This window comes from Quercus lobata, chromosome 9 (assembly GCF_001633185.2).
Source record: "Quercus lobata isolate SW786 chromosome 9, ValleyOak3.0 Primary Assembly, whole genome shotgun sequence".
Lineage (NCBI taxonomy): Eukaryota > Viridiplantae > Streptophyta > Magnoliopsida > Fagales > Fagaceae > Quercus > Quercus lobata.
In genome coordinates, this window is record NC_044912.1 from 21,454,784 (window position 1) to 21,471,617 (window position 16,834).

Sequence of the window (16,834 nt, forward strand, 5' to 3'; positions counted from 1 at the left end):
CTCCCCACAGAAACCGACTCCGGCAGGTTGGTTTTGGTTTCTATCCCCCAAAACCCGAAAAACCCGAACCGATCGGAGAAAAACCCAGATTCCGGCAAAAATCCCAGATTCCGGCGAGAAGCCCAGATTCCGGCCAGAAAAATTCCAGAATCCAGCGAAAAAAACCCAGATCTCAGCCAAAAAACCCAGATTCAGGCGATATTTCACGTAGATCAGGCGAGATTTTGACCGGATCTGGTGAAATCTCATCAAATCCGATGAGATTACCACCGGATCTGGCGAAATCTCATAGATTCCGATGAGATTTTTGCTGGATCTCGAGTTTTCTCACTGTTTTCTAGAGTTTTCTCCCCGTTTTCTCAGAACCCAGCGCCGACCGACCCGTCCGCCACCCGTTGAAGTTTGACCCGGACCGATCCGTTTACTCCGGCGGTCGGCGGCGGTTGAGATTTTTCAAGACCCGATTCCGTCGGGTCGGTTCCGGGTTAGGCACAAATCCGACCCGGACCGACCCGTGGACAGCCCGAGGTATGACAGAGCTCAACAAAGGAAAAACCCTTTTCTATTAGTATAATGATAGTCTAGGTTCCAATCAATTGCAAGCTATTGACCATACAAACTTTTTAAATCTTGAGCTTGAGAAAAATCATACCTGAAGACTCCCACCAACGCCACAGTGGAGAAAGGCAGAAATTCAATTGTCGGCTGAAGCAAAAGAAATCCCATCAGAAAACACGTGTGACCTAAGAGGAAAAGGCTAGGGTTTTCAAGGCCCATATATGAACTTACGTCACCTCACTTGGGCTTCATATTCCATAGAATTTATCTTCTTTTTAATACATTAGGCCCAAATTTATTTAATCCATTTTAATTATAGGCCACCTCCCTATCGCCTGCCCCCAACTGCCTTTCTATTGCGCCTGCCGTTAACTCCTGTTTACCTTCCTTTCGGAGAGTGCCTTACTCAGAAGTAATATACTGATTAGATTAAAGGGAGGAGATATCTTTCATAAAAGTAAATTGCAATTCTTTATTGAATTCAAAGAAGATTGCGCCAATGAAAGAGATAAAAGAGCGGTATGACAGAGCTCAACAAAGGAAAAACCCTTTTCTATTAGTATAATGATAGTCTAGGTTCCAATCAATTGCAAGCTATTGACCATACAAACTTTTTAAATCTTGAGCTTGAGAAAAATCATACCTGAAGACTCCCACCAACGCCACAGTGGAGAAAGGCAGAAATTCAATTGTTGGCTGAAACAAAAGAAATCCCATCAGAAAACACGTGTGACCTAAGAGGAAAAAGGCTAGGGTTTTCAAGGCCCATATATGTACTTATGTCACCTCACTTGGGCTTCATATTCCGTAGAATTTATCTTCTTTTTAATACATTAGGCCCAAATTTATTTAATCCATTTTAATTATAGGCCACCTCCCTATCGCCTGCCCCTCACTGCCTTTCTATTGCGCCTGCCGTTAACCCCTCTTTACCTTCCTTTCGGAGAGTGCCTTACTCAGAAGTAATATACTGATTAGATTAAAGGGAGGAGATATCTTTCATAAAAGTAAATTGCAATTCTTTATTGAATTCAAAGAAGATTGCGCCAATGAAAGAGATAAAAGAGCGGTATGACAGAGCTCAACAAAGGAAAAACCCTTTTCTATTAGTATAATGATAGTCTAGGTTCCAATCAATTGCAAGCTATTGACCATACAAACTTTTTAAATCTTGAGCTTGAGAAAAATCATACCTGAAGACTCCCACCAACGCCACAGTGGAGAAAGGCAGAAATTCAATTGTTGGCTGAAGCAAAAGAAATCCCATCAGAAAACACGTGTGACCTAAGAGGAAAAAGGCTAGGGTTTTCAAGGCCCATATATGTACTTACGTCACCTCACTTGGGCTTCATATTCCATAGAATTTATCTTCTTTTTAATACATTAGGCCCAAATTTATTTAATCCATTTTAATTATAGGCCACCTCCCTATCGCCTGCCCCCAACTGCCTTTCTATTGCGCCTGCCGTTAACTCCTGTTTACCTTCCTTTCGGAGAGTGCCTTACTCAGAAGTAATATACTGATTAGATTAAAGGGAGGAGATATCTTTCATAAAAGTAAATTGCAATTCTTTATTGAATTCAAAGAAGATTGCGCCAATGAAAGAGATAAAAGAGCGGTATGACAGAGCTCAACAAAGGAAAAACCCTTTTCTATTAGTATAATGATAGTCTAGGTTCCAATCAATTGCAAGCTATTGACCATACAAACTTTTTAAATCTTGAGCTTGAGAAAAATCATACCTGAAGACTCCCACCAACGCCACAGTGGAGAAAGGCAGAAATTCAATTGTCGGCTGAAGCAAAAGAAATCCCATCAGAAAACACGTGTGACCTAAGAGGAAAAAGGCTAGGGTTTTCAAGGCCCATATATGTACTTACGTCACCTCACTTGGGCTTCATATTCCATAGAATTTATCTTCTTTTTAATACATTAGGCCCAAATTTATTTAATCCATTTTAATTATAGGCCACCTCCCTATCGCCTGCCCCCAACTGCCTTTCTATTGCGCCTGCCGTTAACTCCTGTTTACCTTCCTTTCGGAGAGTGCCTTACTCAGAAGTAATATACTGATTAGATTAAAGGGAGGAGATATCTTTCATAAAAGTAAATTGCAATTCTTTATTGAATTCAAAGAAGATTGCGCCAATGAAAGAGATAAAAGAGCGGTATGACAGAGCTCAACAAAGGAAAAACCCTTTTCTATTAGTATAATGATAGTCTAGGTTCCAATCAATTGCAAGCTATTGACCATACAAACTTTTTAAATCTTGAGCTTGAGAAAAATCATACCTGAAGACTCCCACCAACGCCACAGTGGAGAAAGGCAGAAATTCAATTGTCGGCTGAAGCAAAAGAAATCCCATCAGAAAACACGTGTGACCTAAGAGGAAAAAGGCTAGGGTTTTCAAGGCCCATATATGTAGTTACGTCACCTCACTTGGGCTTCATATTCCATAGAATTTATCTTCTTTTTAATACATTAGGCCCAAATTTATTTAATCCATTTTAATTATAGGCCACCTCCCTATCGCCTGCCTGCAACTGCCTTTTTATTGCGCCCGCCGTTAACTCCTGTTTACCTTCCTTTCGGAGAGTGCCTTACTCAGAAGTAATATACTGATTAGATTAAAGGGAGGAGATATCTTTCATAAAAGTAAATTGCAATTCTTTATTGAATTCAAAGAAGATTGCGCCAATGAAAGAAATAGAAGAGCGGTATGACAAAGCTCAACAAAGGAAAAACCCTTTTCTATTAGTATAATGATAGTCTAGGTTCCAATCAATTGCAAGCTATTGACCATACAAACTTTTTAAATCTTGAGTTTGAGAAAAATCATACCTGAAGACTCCCACCAACGCCACAGTGGAGAAAGGCAAAAATTCAATTGTCGGCTGAAGCAAAAGAAATCCCATCAGAAAACACGTGTGACCTAAGAGGAAAAAGGCTAGGGTTTTCAAGGCCCATATATGTACTTAGGTTACCTCACTTGGGCTTCATATTCCATAGAATTTATCTTCTTTTTAATACGTTAGGCCCAAATTTATTTAATCCATTTTAATTATAGGCCTCTATTAAAAATTAACGTATAGTCATCTAATTGGTATCAAATTATGGGGTGTTACACAAAAACTAATAGTTTATAAGAATAAAAATTCAAATTCCATGCAAACTTTAATAATGAGACAAACTTAGTTACTTTGTGCTGGTCTTTGTTTTAAATTTTTCATTCTTTGACCGCCCATTGATTTTTTCTTGGTGAAGAAGAAGAAGAAGAAGAAGAAGCTCTTTTCTATACTACTTCCTTTCTAATCCGAATTTCGACAGCCATTCGTCTAAATTCATATCATATGAAAACAGATTATCCATCCACATCACCGGAGTCCACTGTAGTCTGTATATACATAATTATGAGTTTTTTTTTTTTTTTGGTGTCGTTCTCATAAGTCATAATGAGTTAATGAGTTGCCTTTCTTGACAACTCTTAACTTTAAAAATAAAAATCTAGACGAATGGGCCCCCTTGGGTGGCTCATAAGTCATAAATATATACTCTTAACTTTAAAAATAAATTTGACCAAAAAAAAAAAAAAAAAACTTTAAAAAAAAAATCTAGAGGGGCCATGGCCTCCTTGGGTGGCACTATCCCTACCTTCCAAATATATATATCCTCAAAAGAGTTGGCAAATTCTAGTTTTCTTTCAAAATTAAAATATATATATATATATATATATATGTGGTTCATATTAAGAAAAATATTTATAATTTTTTTGGCTATAAATATTAATTTACCGCCTTAAGAAGCTATAAAAAAAATTAAAAAAAAATTGAACTCTTTTATGTCTCAAAGATTGCTCTTTTTTTAAGTAGAACAATTGATGACATGACAAATCTAACTATATTTTCATGATTTTTGAGGACATAAATTATGAGTAGTATATTATAAAAATGTTTTTTCTTTAAATAAAAAATAAAACAGTGGTGATCTCATATAAAAATAATTGGACAAAACTTAGGTATAATACCTTAGATGCTGTTCCCTAGATTCTCTTTTTAAGATTCAACCATGTAGCTTTTTAATTAAAAAATACACTTTCATCCTATAAGAAAAAATCCAAATGGCATAATTTTAAAAAGAGAACCTAAACAATAAAACCTAAATATTGTACCTAAGTTTTACTCAAAATAATATACAAAAATCTAAACACAATCTATATTCTCAAAAAAATTATTTTAAAAAATTATGAAATTGATTGTGGACTTAAAGTGGTTCTGTTCATAGAAGCAGAACATATAGTTAAATAAAAGGTGGTATATCACGCATCCAGTATACATGGTATTTTCTAGTTAAATAGGCCAATGGTCCACGTTGGTGGCCAAATTTTCTTGAGGGTTCAACGTATAGTGTAGACCCATTCCCGCCACGTGTTTGCTTCCAAACGTCACCACAGACATCAGGCGCTGTGAAAAAAGTCATGAATACCATTTTAAAAGGAAACATCATTGTCCAAATGGAACCATCCTGCTAGCTTATAGGAGACTTTTTTTTTTTGGGACACAAATCTTTAATGCTTTTTTCATTTCTATAAATACCCATTTGTGTAACAAGTATTTCATTCCCACTTTTGTCTGAAATCAGGAACAGAAGTAAAGTACTAGCATTCAACAGGAAAGAATAGAATAGAATCATTATAAATGGCTGCTGAAGCTCCCACCATTCCTCTTCTTACTCCTTACAAACTTGGCAAGTTCAACCTTTCCCATAGGTATACCAATACACCTTGCAAAATTCTTTCTTTTTTTGTCTTTGTTGTTTAGTATGATCCGAATTGTTAATATGTGTGATGTGTTTTTATTTTTTATTTTTTTGGGTTTTCTTTTTTTTTAAGAATCACGTTATGTTTTTTTTTGGTTTGACTTTGACTTTGTAAAAAAAAAAAAAAGTTGTTTGTGACATATCCCAGTTGGGATAATGAATTGTTTTGTTTACAAAGGTTTCAACTTTCAAGAAATCGTAGTTGATTATTTATATATGTCGTTTTCATTATGTAACACTATTGCCCTTTTAAGCATTTTCTTGTCAGTTCACATTTGTGTTTGTTTTGTGTTTTGACCAAGAAATTACACATTTTTTTTCAAGAATTCTCAATATTAATCTGCTAAAAGTCTGAGACTATGCTAATTTTTCTAATGTTAAGATTGATGGATTTTGTTGGAACTGTATTAGCTGTCTTGCTGAGCTTTACTCAGTTCATGAGTTGTTAGTGATGATTTTGTTTACTTGATCTCAAAGGAAAATCAAGCTGTCATTTGGTTTACCTGAATCTTGTACGGCATCTCTGTTGTGTAAATTGGTTTCAGATTTGCAGATTAAGGTATCTGATCACCTTGGCCGTCAGGATTCTTTGTGTTTTCAGAACCTCTAAGTAATGTATTTGTAGCTTCATCATGAGAGATTGAGAGTGCTTACATTTATTTACAGTTGCTTTGATTATATAAGATATCAATCTATAGTTATAAAACCAGTTCTCAACAATTTTGGTCTGACTTTTTTGGGGCTGGGGAGGGGGGATGAAATCCTTCTATTTATCAGTTTTGTGTTGATACCTATGACTACACATTCTGTATGATGAAGAGCAATCCAGTTTGGCTCCCTTATCTATATCCTGCCATAGTACCCAAGTCATTCTTCAAATGCTGTATGTTATCATCTTCAACCTACATGTGATTAACAGAACTAATTCACCCTATTCTGTGCATAAAAATTCATCAAATTAATTGTTCCAAGTTTTTACATGCTTCATTTTGTTTCTTACTTATCTTTTCTAGTATTTTCTCAAAGTAACACGTGGCCATGCATGTATTGCACAAGCCACTGGCCCCTCACCAGCAAATTTACAGTACTCATGGGATTGTACTCAAGGGTGTTTAAACTAGACAACTGGGAAGTACAAACTTCCTTTTGGATCTGCCAAAATATGATTTTCTACCTCAGAAAAGCAGCGACTGTGATTCTGTTGAAATAAGAAATATCAGAGGTCAACTGCTGCATTCGGTTTGGTCTGCTTGTACAGGGGTTGGACCAGGAGTGGAAGCGACTTGACCAATTTAACTTATTGTACACTAAGTCTAGGCTAGGTTTGGATACTATAAGAGTTGAAATGTCATAAGCAGTCACTTTTGAAGTCCATACTACACAAATATATACTTGCCTTCTTTCCAAAATGCTCTCATTAGAATTGTTAAGTTTTATGTTTGAAAACAGTCCTAAACTAAGTGCCACTCCTTTTAAAAAAAAAAAAAAAAAAAAAAAAAAAAAAAAAAAAAAAAAAAAAAAAACTTAGTGCTTTTTGCTGCAGCTTTATAGGTGTTGGAAAAAGGTAAGCTTATGATATAAACATAGGTTGAAAAGAGAGGTACATGAATTAAGAACAACGTAGGCCCTGAACTTGAAACTAAGTATTTTCAAATTTCAAGTGCATGGCAAATTTGCTATGAATGATATAGAAATTGTCATAATTGAAGGGCCTATAGGATCTTTGAGGTACTCCTACCCCACTCCAGTACAGCATTTTGTGAAATCTATCTTTAATACTTGACAATATGGTTGTACTTTAACGATGAACAAACTCTAAAGGAAAAAAAGAAATTATAGATCAAGTCAAACATTCTGTCTCTGTCTCTGTCTCTATCATTCTCTCATTTAGGTTTTTATTTGTCTACTCAAAAGGAAAAGCATTATATTATAGGCAGAGTTTTTCTGATTTTGCGTTTTTCTTCAGCTTCTCAAACCTTATTTAAAAGTTTATATTTTAGCAATCCACAGGTGAAGTTGTGAAGCTGTCCTTATCTCCACCATAAGCATTCAAGAATGAATTGTTTGATTTGGTTTCATTTATTACTTGCCTTATTTTATTTTATTTTTTAGCATCTAGTATAACATATAGAAAGGGGCTTAATCATATTATTCTTCCCGACTTTGCTACAAGAAATATATATTTGATTCTTATAGGGTACTATTTTCTTCAATTAGAAAGATTTCTTACTTGATTTACTCAAGTTATCATTTAATTTGTATTTTCAGAGTTGTTTTGGCACCATTGACCAGACAGAGATCTTATGGCAATGTTCCTCAGCCACATGCTATCTTATATTATTCTCAGAGAACCTCCAAAGGTGGTCTACTGATAACTGAAGCCACTGGAGTTTCTAACACTGCTCAAGGGTAATCAATTTCTTACCATGTTTCACACTGAAAGACAATCTCCATTTTGAGGGTTCCCTTTCTTGCCTTCAAAATTTTTATGACTTCTTAGGTTTCTTTGCTATTGTAAAGGTATCCAGACACACCTGGAATATGGACAAAAGAGCAAGTTGAAGCCTGGAAACCCATTGTAGATGCTGTTCATGCCAAAGGTGGAGTTTTCTTTTGTCAAATTTGGCATACGGGGAGGGTTTCAAATCAAGGTTTGTCTTTGACTGAGACCACCTTTATATCTTCTCTTCTAATATTGCTTGTTGACAATTAAACTTTTGTAATGGATGGAGAGAGTTGAATGTTTTGTAATATCCTAAATTACAAAGACTATGTGGTAAATGATTCATGAATTGAGTAGATTTGGGTTTTCTATACCACATTGTGCTATTTAACTATTGATTGCTGTTGATCCTGAAGGAAGTATTTCATGTGAACCTATTTGGTAGAGAATCAAATTGGATTGAAGTTTTTATTGACCGCTGAAATAACCATCCGTTGGTGCTGTAGAATGCTATTCCCTGCATAATAAGTGTCACATTTGAAATAGAAACATACTTTTTGAGGAAGAGCATTAATTGGATTGACTCTCATTTTGGAGAAAGTAAAATTAACAAAAGTGATGATCATTGTTGGATTAAGGGAGTAAAGGAAATTTATGCAACAATATAATTATTTTGTTGCATTATCTTCTCTACTATAAATGGTTTTTTTTATTACAGGGGGGCTTTTATCATGATCATTGCCTCAATGGAAGGGGCATCTTCTATTATAAGTCTGACATGTTAATGTAATTTTGTTTTTAGGATACGAATAAGGTGACACCCACTGCTTGAACAAAATCAAATCACTGTGGTTGGTTGGACAAAAAGCTAATGTTGTTGCCATTTCAGCTAAAAAGGATGTTTTATATCACTATTGAATAGAATATTATTTAGTCATTTTAGTAGAAAAGGCCAAAGTGGTGGTTGCATGCCACTTTTTCAAAAGCATGGTTCTTTCAGTTGATTGGTCTTTCAAAATCTTCGTAGTTTTGTTTTAGATTTGCAGACACCACTTGTTCTAAATCAGTTGTCAAAATCATTATTGAGTCCTATATCTATGGTAGTCACAGACAACCAACCACCACTTTTTGGCGTGTTAGACAACCTTAAGATCATGAGCTTTCCTTTTTTTAAAATGTAATAAGATCTTGAAATTTCCTTTTTTGGAGTGGAATATTTATGGAGCCCCATCCTTACTGTACAATCATGTGAAACACATAATGGAGCTATTATACCTTCATGATCCAAAAGAAGTATTAGTTTTGTCTCACTTTTTTTTGTGGTTTTCAAATCAATGAAGGTCTTATCAATTACCTCTTTAGATATATATATATATATATATATATATATTTTTTTTTTTTTTAAAATAAAAATTAAATCTTTGTGAAGAAACATCTTTTTCAAAGTAATTTAACAGATCATAACACTCATTTTTCTAATTCTTTAAGTGGTGATTGATGATTTCTTATCAAACTCATTTGAATTAATTGGATATTTATTTTTCTTTGTATTGTTGTCTATAGGTTTTCAGCCAAATGGTCAAGCCCCATTTTCTTCCTCTGACAGGCCTTTGACCCCTCAAGATCGAGCTAGTGGATTTAATGTTTCAGACTTCACTCCTCCAAGGCGGCTGAGGATAGAGGAAATTCCTCAAATTGTCAATGATTTTAGACTTGCTGCAAGGAATGCTATTGAAGCTGGTAAGTTCTTTTCATGTGTTTATATAAGATAAATGATATTTGATTGGTCAAACGTACAAGGGAGTGAAGAATTGTACTTTGTACTTGATTAAAGAAAACTGAAAGAACAACGGGGCTCATGGTTACCTTTGTTATTACATAGTACCTTCATTAAAATGTCATTATTTGTCTTATACACAGGCTTTGATGGAGTAGAGATCCATGGGGCTCATGGTTACCTAATTGACCAGTTTATGAAGGATCAAGTGAATGATCGAACGGATCAATATGGTGGATCCCTTGAAAATCGTTGTCGGTTTGCTCTAGAAATAGTTGAAGCTATTTCTAATGAGATAGGAGCAGACAGGGTTGGAATAAGGCTATCTCCTTTTGCAAACTACATGGAATCCGGAGACTCAAATCCAGACTCTTTGGGCCTTTACATGGCTGAATCCTTAAACAAATATGAGATTCTTTATTGCCACATGGTTGAGCCAAGAATGAAGACAGTTGGAGAAAAGAGTGAAAGTCCCCATAGTCTTGTGCCAATGAGAAAGGCTTTTAAGGGTAGCTTTTTAGTTGCTGGGGGTTATGACAGGGAAGATGGGAACAAAGCTATTGCTAAAAACCGTGCAGATCTTGTTGTTTTTGGTCGTCTGTTTTTAGCCAATCCGGATTTGCCTAAGAGATTTAAGCTTAATGCTCCTCTCAACAAGTACAACAGAGACACATTCTACACCTCTGACCCTGTCCTTGGATACAGTGATTATCCACTCCTTGTAGACATTGCTTAGGTTTTTAAGGAGAGGAGTGAAAATAAATTGTCCAAAAACATTGCCCTATGTAATTCCTTTCTTGCTTTTAGTGTTTTCATTGTACTGTACAAGTGCAACAAAAAGATTTGATAGATCTAAATAATTTTGAAGTGGTTATTCTCTTCTAGAGATAATATTGTTGGTGCTGATTTGCTTCTGTGCCAGACTAATCATGATTTTGAAGAATAATTTGGCTAATACAAGCAATGATTCTTTACTTAAATTGACAAATGTGCATATAGGATTTTGCTTTCAGCTTTAGCTGCAATGGACTCAGTCTCCTTTAATTTTTGGCATACATAAGGTTTGCATTGAACCATTATAAGTGGCTACTCAATTACTTGTGATATTATCCATATTTAGGGCATTCAGGCTTGTTTTCTCACTTCCATTCATAATAAAGTGACTAAATTTCAAGCTAGCTGTCAACCTTATCTTTCTAAGCTAGAGACCGGTTGTGTACAAAATATGTGACATTAAGCACAAACACAAGTGGAGTTTACAAATGGAATTATACGCGCACACATGATTAGCAAATAGCATTTCCTCAATTCCTTGGCAACCAAGAGGAGTCTAAGAAAAGTTATTTATTATTTACAATTGGCATCATAAGGTTAGCTCCAATGTTTATACTTGAAAAGCGAAGAAAGTCAGGAGGATTATCTCTGGATTTAAGAGAACATGTACATAACACTTATGGGTATGTGTGTTGAATCTATTGTTGACATGATAGCGTGGTTTAAGTAGAACTGTAATGGGTTCTACTTACTCTATTTACTTATTCTTTACTAAATGAAAGGGTGAATATACTCTGCAAAGATCAGTGAAAGCTAACTCCAGAGCTAGCAACATCTTCAGGAACCAATATATCAAAATCACTGACAGACCATTCTGCAGTCATCCCTGTGCTGCTAACATATATCTCTGTACCAACATTAATTGAAGACCATACACGCTTTGCTGGTTCAGTTCCTGGATCCTGGGCAATAGTAATATGTTTCCCATTAGTGCCCTATAACTATGTTGTTCATCTTCAAGCAGAGGGACAAACTCAATAGCACTAATCAAGTTAAAGTAGACTAAACTACAAAAGTTCACTAATGTGAATTAGCAAAGCAATTGCTCTGAATTCTAATGGGTTCAGGTCCTTCGGGATGCCGGGAGCAGGTCTAGATAAATGATAAATCCAAAGAAAACCTATGATATTTTTCAATTGCACCCAATCTAAATATTGAAAGCTGCATAGAGTTAGGGTTAGAATTTTTGGACAAAGCTGTAGCATCTTAAGGATGAGTATGGAAGAAAGGACAGATATACAGATGACAAGTTTGCACAGTAGTGCAGAAATTAAGAGTAAGTTAGAGAGGATCAGACAGGAGATAGAGGAAGAATTGAAAATTCTTAAGTCTCATGAGGCCTCTGGGAAGTCTCATCTCAAAGATAACATATAGAAACTTACAGTTAGCAGTAAGGACTTATAATTAGTTGAATTTTCTATGCATAGAAGTACATGATAAAAATTTTGAATGCTCCTAGGTGCATAGCACACAAACATCCATTTACTATGAACATGAACTTAGCATTTAGCCAAATTTTAAGTCCACATTCGCATATCATTCCTTTGTGTGTGTGTGTGTGTGTGTGTGTGAATTCAACCAGGATTCCATAACAAATTTGATAACGGCTAAGTTACTAAAAATAACATAATTACCTGATAGAAGTATAACCGACTAGAGAGAGCACCCACATCAAGCACCCAAGTCCTAGAGTCTCCAACCCATCCATCTCCTTGCTTTTCAGGATATCCATGCACAACCCATTCAGGATGTGGCAGAATTTGCACCAGTTCCTGTGCCTGTGGATTGCTATATGGATCACAGATATCATATGGTTTCTCTAGATAATTGGCATTTCCTGGGCTGCAGTAGAGATGATGAGCAGAATACAGAAACTGAGATGTCTCATTTCTGTATATTTGGCCTATTCCTTGATATGACATGCGTGTTAACGTAGTGTGTTTGTTTCTTTAACTGGTTTCCGAAGATCTTGGATACAGAATCTTTGGTTTCTTTTCTTGTGTCATAATGGAGGTTTGAGTTAGTTTGCAAAGCAAAGCTATTGCATCATTGGTTGGAGGGGCTGCTCTGGGGGCAGTGTTTGGAGAGGTGTTTAATGACACAGTTAAAGAGTGTTGGAAGCTATGCCCTTATGTTCAAGCCAATTCTTAAAAGCCTCCAATTCAATCTAAATCTTTTAGCTCCAGTGGTTGAGGAGATAAGACAATTAAACAAAAAGCTTGATCACCCAGAAGGGGAAACAATGAGCTTGATCGAAGATATGAGGAAGGCCCAGGAGCTCGTTGGCAATTTGGGGCGCCAAAAGTGGGACTACCCTTTACAAGCCTACTAAGGGAGACAACTTACAGAGTTGAATGAGGCCATTGTGATGTTCTTCCAGATTCATATGCAAGTACAAAACAAAAGGATATTTTGCAGATTTTGGAGCAGTTGAAGATTGGTTAGTTGTCGTGCTCAGTTCCTGGACCCCCGGATATTACTGCTGGGATGGATGAACCTTTGAAGGTCTTGAAGATGAAGCTGCTAGAGGAGAAGCAGCGGCTTCTACTGACTACTCTTGGAGGATGTAGAAATACCACATTGGTGAAAATGCTTGGTTATGACCAGGAAATTAAAGGTATTTGATCCCTCTCTTTTTCTTTTTTTTTTCTTTTTTTTTTTTTTGTGTGTATGTAATTGTAATGCATAATTGGCATGAGTTTGCATATTCTTTAAGTTATTTATAGTGCTAGTATGTGGATCTTAGTAAACTGTTAGGAACTACCTAAAACAAAATACATATACAATTTTTTTTTTTAAATGTTATAAACAAGAATTACAATGCTGTGTTATGTTTTTATACATCAAGAACAGGGTTACAAAACTTATTAACTGACTGTATTAGCCATTATACTGTATTAACCAAAGGGTGGTGTTTATTTCACACCACTTGAAGTCATGATTTCAGTGCAATAAGTGTGTACATTTGTGTGAAATAAGCGGTGTATACTAGTATTAACCCTTAACAAAAATAAATGACTCCACTAGTGAAATCTAAGAACCAATGTGTCCTGGTCTGCTGGTGGTATAATGAGACGCACATGTAAAAACATTACATAGAATACATAGAACGACTTGCAGTAAAATACTTGATAGTCTTAAGCTAAAATCATTTATATCACAACCAGCAAAATCAAATTTCTTCAAATCAACTGGTTCATCAGTTGAATTCTTGACAAATTTCATTGTTGAACCTTAAATTGAACTATTGCTTTAAATTTGAATATCATATGCATGACTATAATGGGAATAAATGGGATTGCAATGCATTCACACATGAAGATTTGTATTTCTGCAAGTGAAATTAAAATACAGTTTGAAACAAATTTATGTCTCATTAGGATTAGGTAAGATACGATAGGCCTTTACTAATTATGTTCATTATTTTTTTTAGCCCTTTCAAAAGTCTAGCACTGTTCATTATTTTTTTTTAGGATTTATTGCCTTAGAAGAGTAGTAAGATATATATAATTTCTTAATAATTGGTGGTGTTTCTCAAAAACTGTTTTTTTTTTTTTTTTTGCTCACCTCTTAATCTTTGCTGCGATTGAAATTGTGTGTAATTCACTTCATCAGATCGCCATTATTATCTATGTTTTCAGTTTAAAATGTTATACGTTAGCGAAGACTATATCAATGTATAAGTGGTTAGGTGCCCCAGTTCCGAAGTGATGAAGATGCAATCAACCAGCTACAAGATTGACTAACCCAAATTGGATCAAATCCTATATTATTGATCTTGGATGATGTCTAGTCTGGATCAGAATTCCATCTTGAGAAGTTTAAGTTTGATATGCCAAATTACAATATTCTGGTGACCTCAAGAACTACACTTCCAGGATATAGCTTTACATATAACTTAAAACCGTTAAATGATGAAGATGCAACGACTCTACTACATCACTCAGCATCACTGCAAGATGGGAGTTCTCACATTTCAGTTGAAGTTATCAAAAAAGTTCTATGTAAATGTGATACATACGGATGCAATGTGCCTTTTTATTTACACTTTTTGCCATTTGGTAAAGTAAGTATTTATGTTATGCATATGAATGAGGAAATACATTCTAGTCTTGGTGTTGATTAGTACATATACAATATCATTTGTACCTGCCAAAATCAAGCTTTTAAACTAATACTTAGAATTGAACTTGCTTGTTTTGTTTTGAATTCATGTGGTTTGAATTTTGAATGACTATAACTGAATTTTATTTGGTTCCTTAAATTGCAGATAGTGAGAGGCTGTGGGAGGTTCCCACTAGCCCCCAAAGTGAATGGCAAATCACTCCGTGGGAAGCCTGTAGAGGCTTGGCGCAGTAGAGGTAGAAAATGGTCTAGTGGTCATTCTATCTTCAATTCTAGTTCAGATCTGATTCATTGTCTTCAAAAAAGCCTAGAACTTTCAGTTGATGAGGACAATTTAAAAGAGTGTTTTATGGATCTAGGTTCATTTCGTGAAGACCAAAGGATCCCTGTTCTTGCCCTCATTGATGTGTGGCAAGAATTATATAAACACGATGAAGATGGCATTGATGCCATTGCCATTTTACATGAACTCACCTCTCGAAATCTGGCTAATCTTGTGATGACAAGGTACGCATGCTGACTCTTAGCGTGTATTTTTTTCAAGTAACCATTGCTAGTTAGTAGTCATAATATGTTATCACTCTGTACACAGCCTAAGGAACAAATTTTTGTAATGTCTTATAACTTAATTAACTTCTTATGGCAATAATATTTTTGTTATAGATTTTTTGGGAAGTACTTTTTGCATTTGAAGAAAAAAATTGAATCTTTTCTTACTTATAATTTTTGCTCATTCTCCAGGAAAAATGCAAGTGAGATCAACGATTATTATAACTAGTCGCAGACCCGCGCATTGCGCGAGATAATTTTTTTTTAGGGTGATCTTATTAAATATATTTGGGGTAATAAGTAATAACACTCTCCCATTCTATTTATATTAATAACAAAATATTTTAACTTTATTTAAGAATCTGTTTATAAATGTTTAACCATGGCTAGTAAAGACATTACTCATAATTTTAGAATTAAAATACAAATTTATAAAATACCAAAACATTTGAAATGACAAATCTCTCCATAACTCATTGGGAAAAGAGAAGGAAAAAGAAAAAGAAAAAGGAAAAGACATTACTTAATATTTTGAAATACACTTTAATTTAAAATTTTAAAATAAGAGAATTTAATTTTAAAATTAAGGTTAATTTTGGAACCTACCTTAAGCACATGCAAGTTAGTACACAATATATTAATATTAATTTAACAAAGTTTGGTCAAACAAATGTAAAGGGTGAAAATATTTTTTCCTTTCAAGTTTGAGGTAGAGTGTCATTTCTTCAAACCTCAAGAAATGGGAATGTAATTACCTCTATATTATTATTGTTGTTGTTGTTGTTGTTGTTGCTGTTATTAATAGTTGTTTTTTCATTTTCTTCTAAGTTAATAAAAACCTTACATATACCTTTTTATTTATTTATGGAATATAAATTTTTTTAACCTTTACATATCTTTTTTTTAATGTCAATCTTTATATATACCTTAAGTAAACTCTATATATTCCACTTCTTTAGATGTGCAAAATCATAGACTACTACTTCATAATGATAGTAGCTAATTAGTTTTATCACTTTTTTTTTCATAATTTCATTTATAACTTTTTTTTACTATTATCATAATTTTATTTCTTATGTAATTTCTATTATTACATGAGAACATCTCCTTTTAGTTATGAATTAGAGTTTGATTAGTTTTAAGTTTAAATATATTGCTATGATTGTGTTTAATTATTGATTCAATTTTTTAAGTGAATGTAACAATTGATTTTATTGCACTGTAAAGTTTTTAATGTTCTTCATATTGGTCATATTTATTTTTTATTTTTACTTCTCCTTACAACCTCTTTGTTTTCCAATTAATAGTTACTAATTGACATTTGATTTTTTTTTCTTTACCATCTCTCTATCTCTCTCTCCATAGGCAACCTATTGTTTTCCAAAACTTGATGATTATTTTATAGCATTAAATATGCATTGTAGTTTTTTTTTTTTTTTTTCATTTAATTTTGCTACCCTTAAGTTAGTATATCCATAACTATTAGTTTCTTTATATTATATTTGGTTTGATATCCTCATTATTATTATTATTATTATTAATTTAGTGTTTCCCAATTGGCATTTGTTTTGTATTATATTTTTTCTTTGATATATTGGGTTTGAGAATGAGTGTGTCCCTAGTATTACTCCACTTTATGAGGACAATTTTATTTATTGAATTTAAGTAAAATTTTAAAATTTTATAAAGGTAAGGAAAAAGCTTTGGACAAAGTGTAGATGAAAAAAAAAA

The 16,834-nt window shown here is 34.2% G+C and overlaps 2 protein-coding genes across 2 annotated transcripts; both read left to right on the forward strand.

Moving 5' to 3' along the window:
* The first annotated feature begins 5,118 nt into the window (after positions 1 to 5,118).
* Positions 5,119 to 10,511, forward strand: LOC115960630 (12-oxophytodienoate reductase 2-like). Its single transcript, XM_031079569.1, has 5 exons — positions 5,119 to 5,325; positions 7,644 to 7,784; positions 7,896 to 8,026; positions 9,382 to 9,558; positions 9,739 to 10,511. Exons 1-5 carry the CDS (start codon positions 5,255 to 5,257, stop codon positions 10,329 to 10,331), a joined length of 1,113 nt encoding a protein of 370 aa, XP_030935429.1. The 5' UTR covers positions 5,119 to 5,254; the 3' UTR covers positions 10,332 to 10,511.
* Positions 10,512 to 12,524: 2,013 nt separating this feature from the next.
* LOC115961387 (probable disease resistance protein At5g66900) lies at positions 12,525 to 15,332 on the forward strand. The gene is made up of 5 exons (XM_031080378.1): positions 12,525 to 12,714; positions 12,888 to 13,046; positions 14,233 to 14,426; positions 14,700 to 15,061; positions 15,296 to 15,332. The coding sequence occupies exons 1-5, from the start codon at positions 12,525 to 12,527 to the stop codon at positions 15,330 to 15,332; spliced, it is 942 nt and encodes a 313-aa protein (XP_030936238.1).
* Positions 15,333 to 16,834: the final 1,502 nt, after the last annotated feature.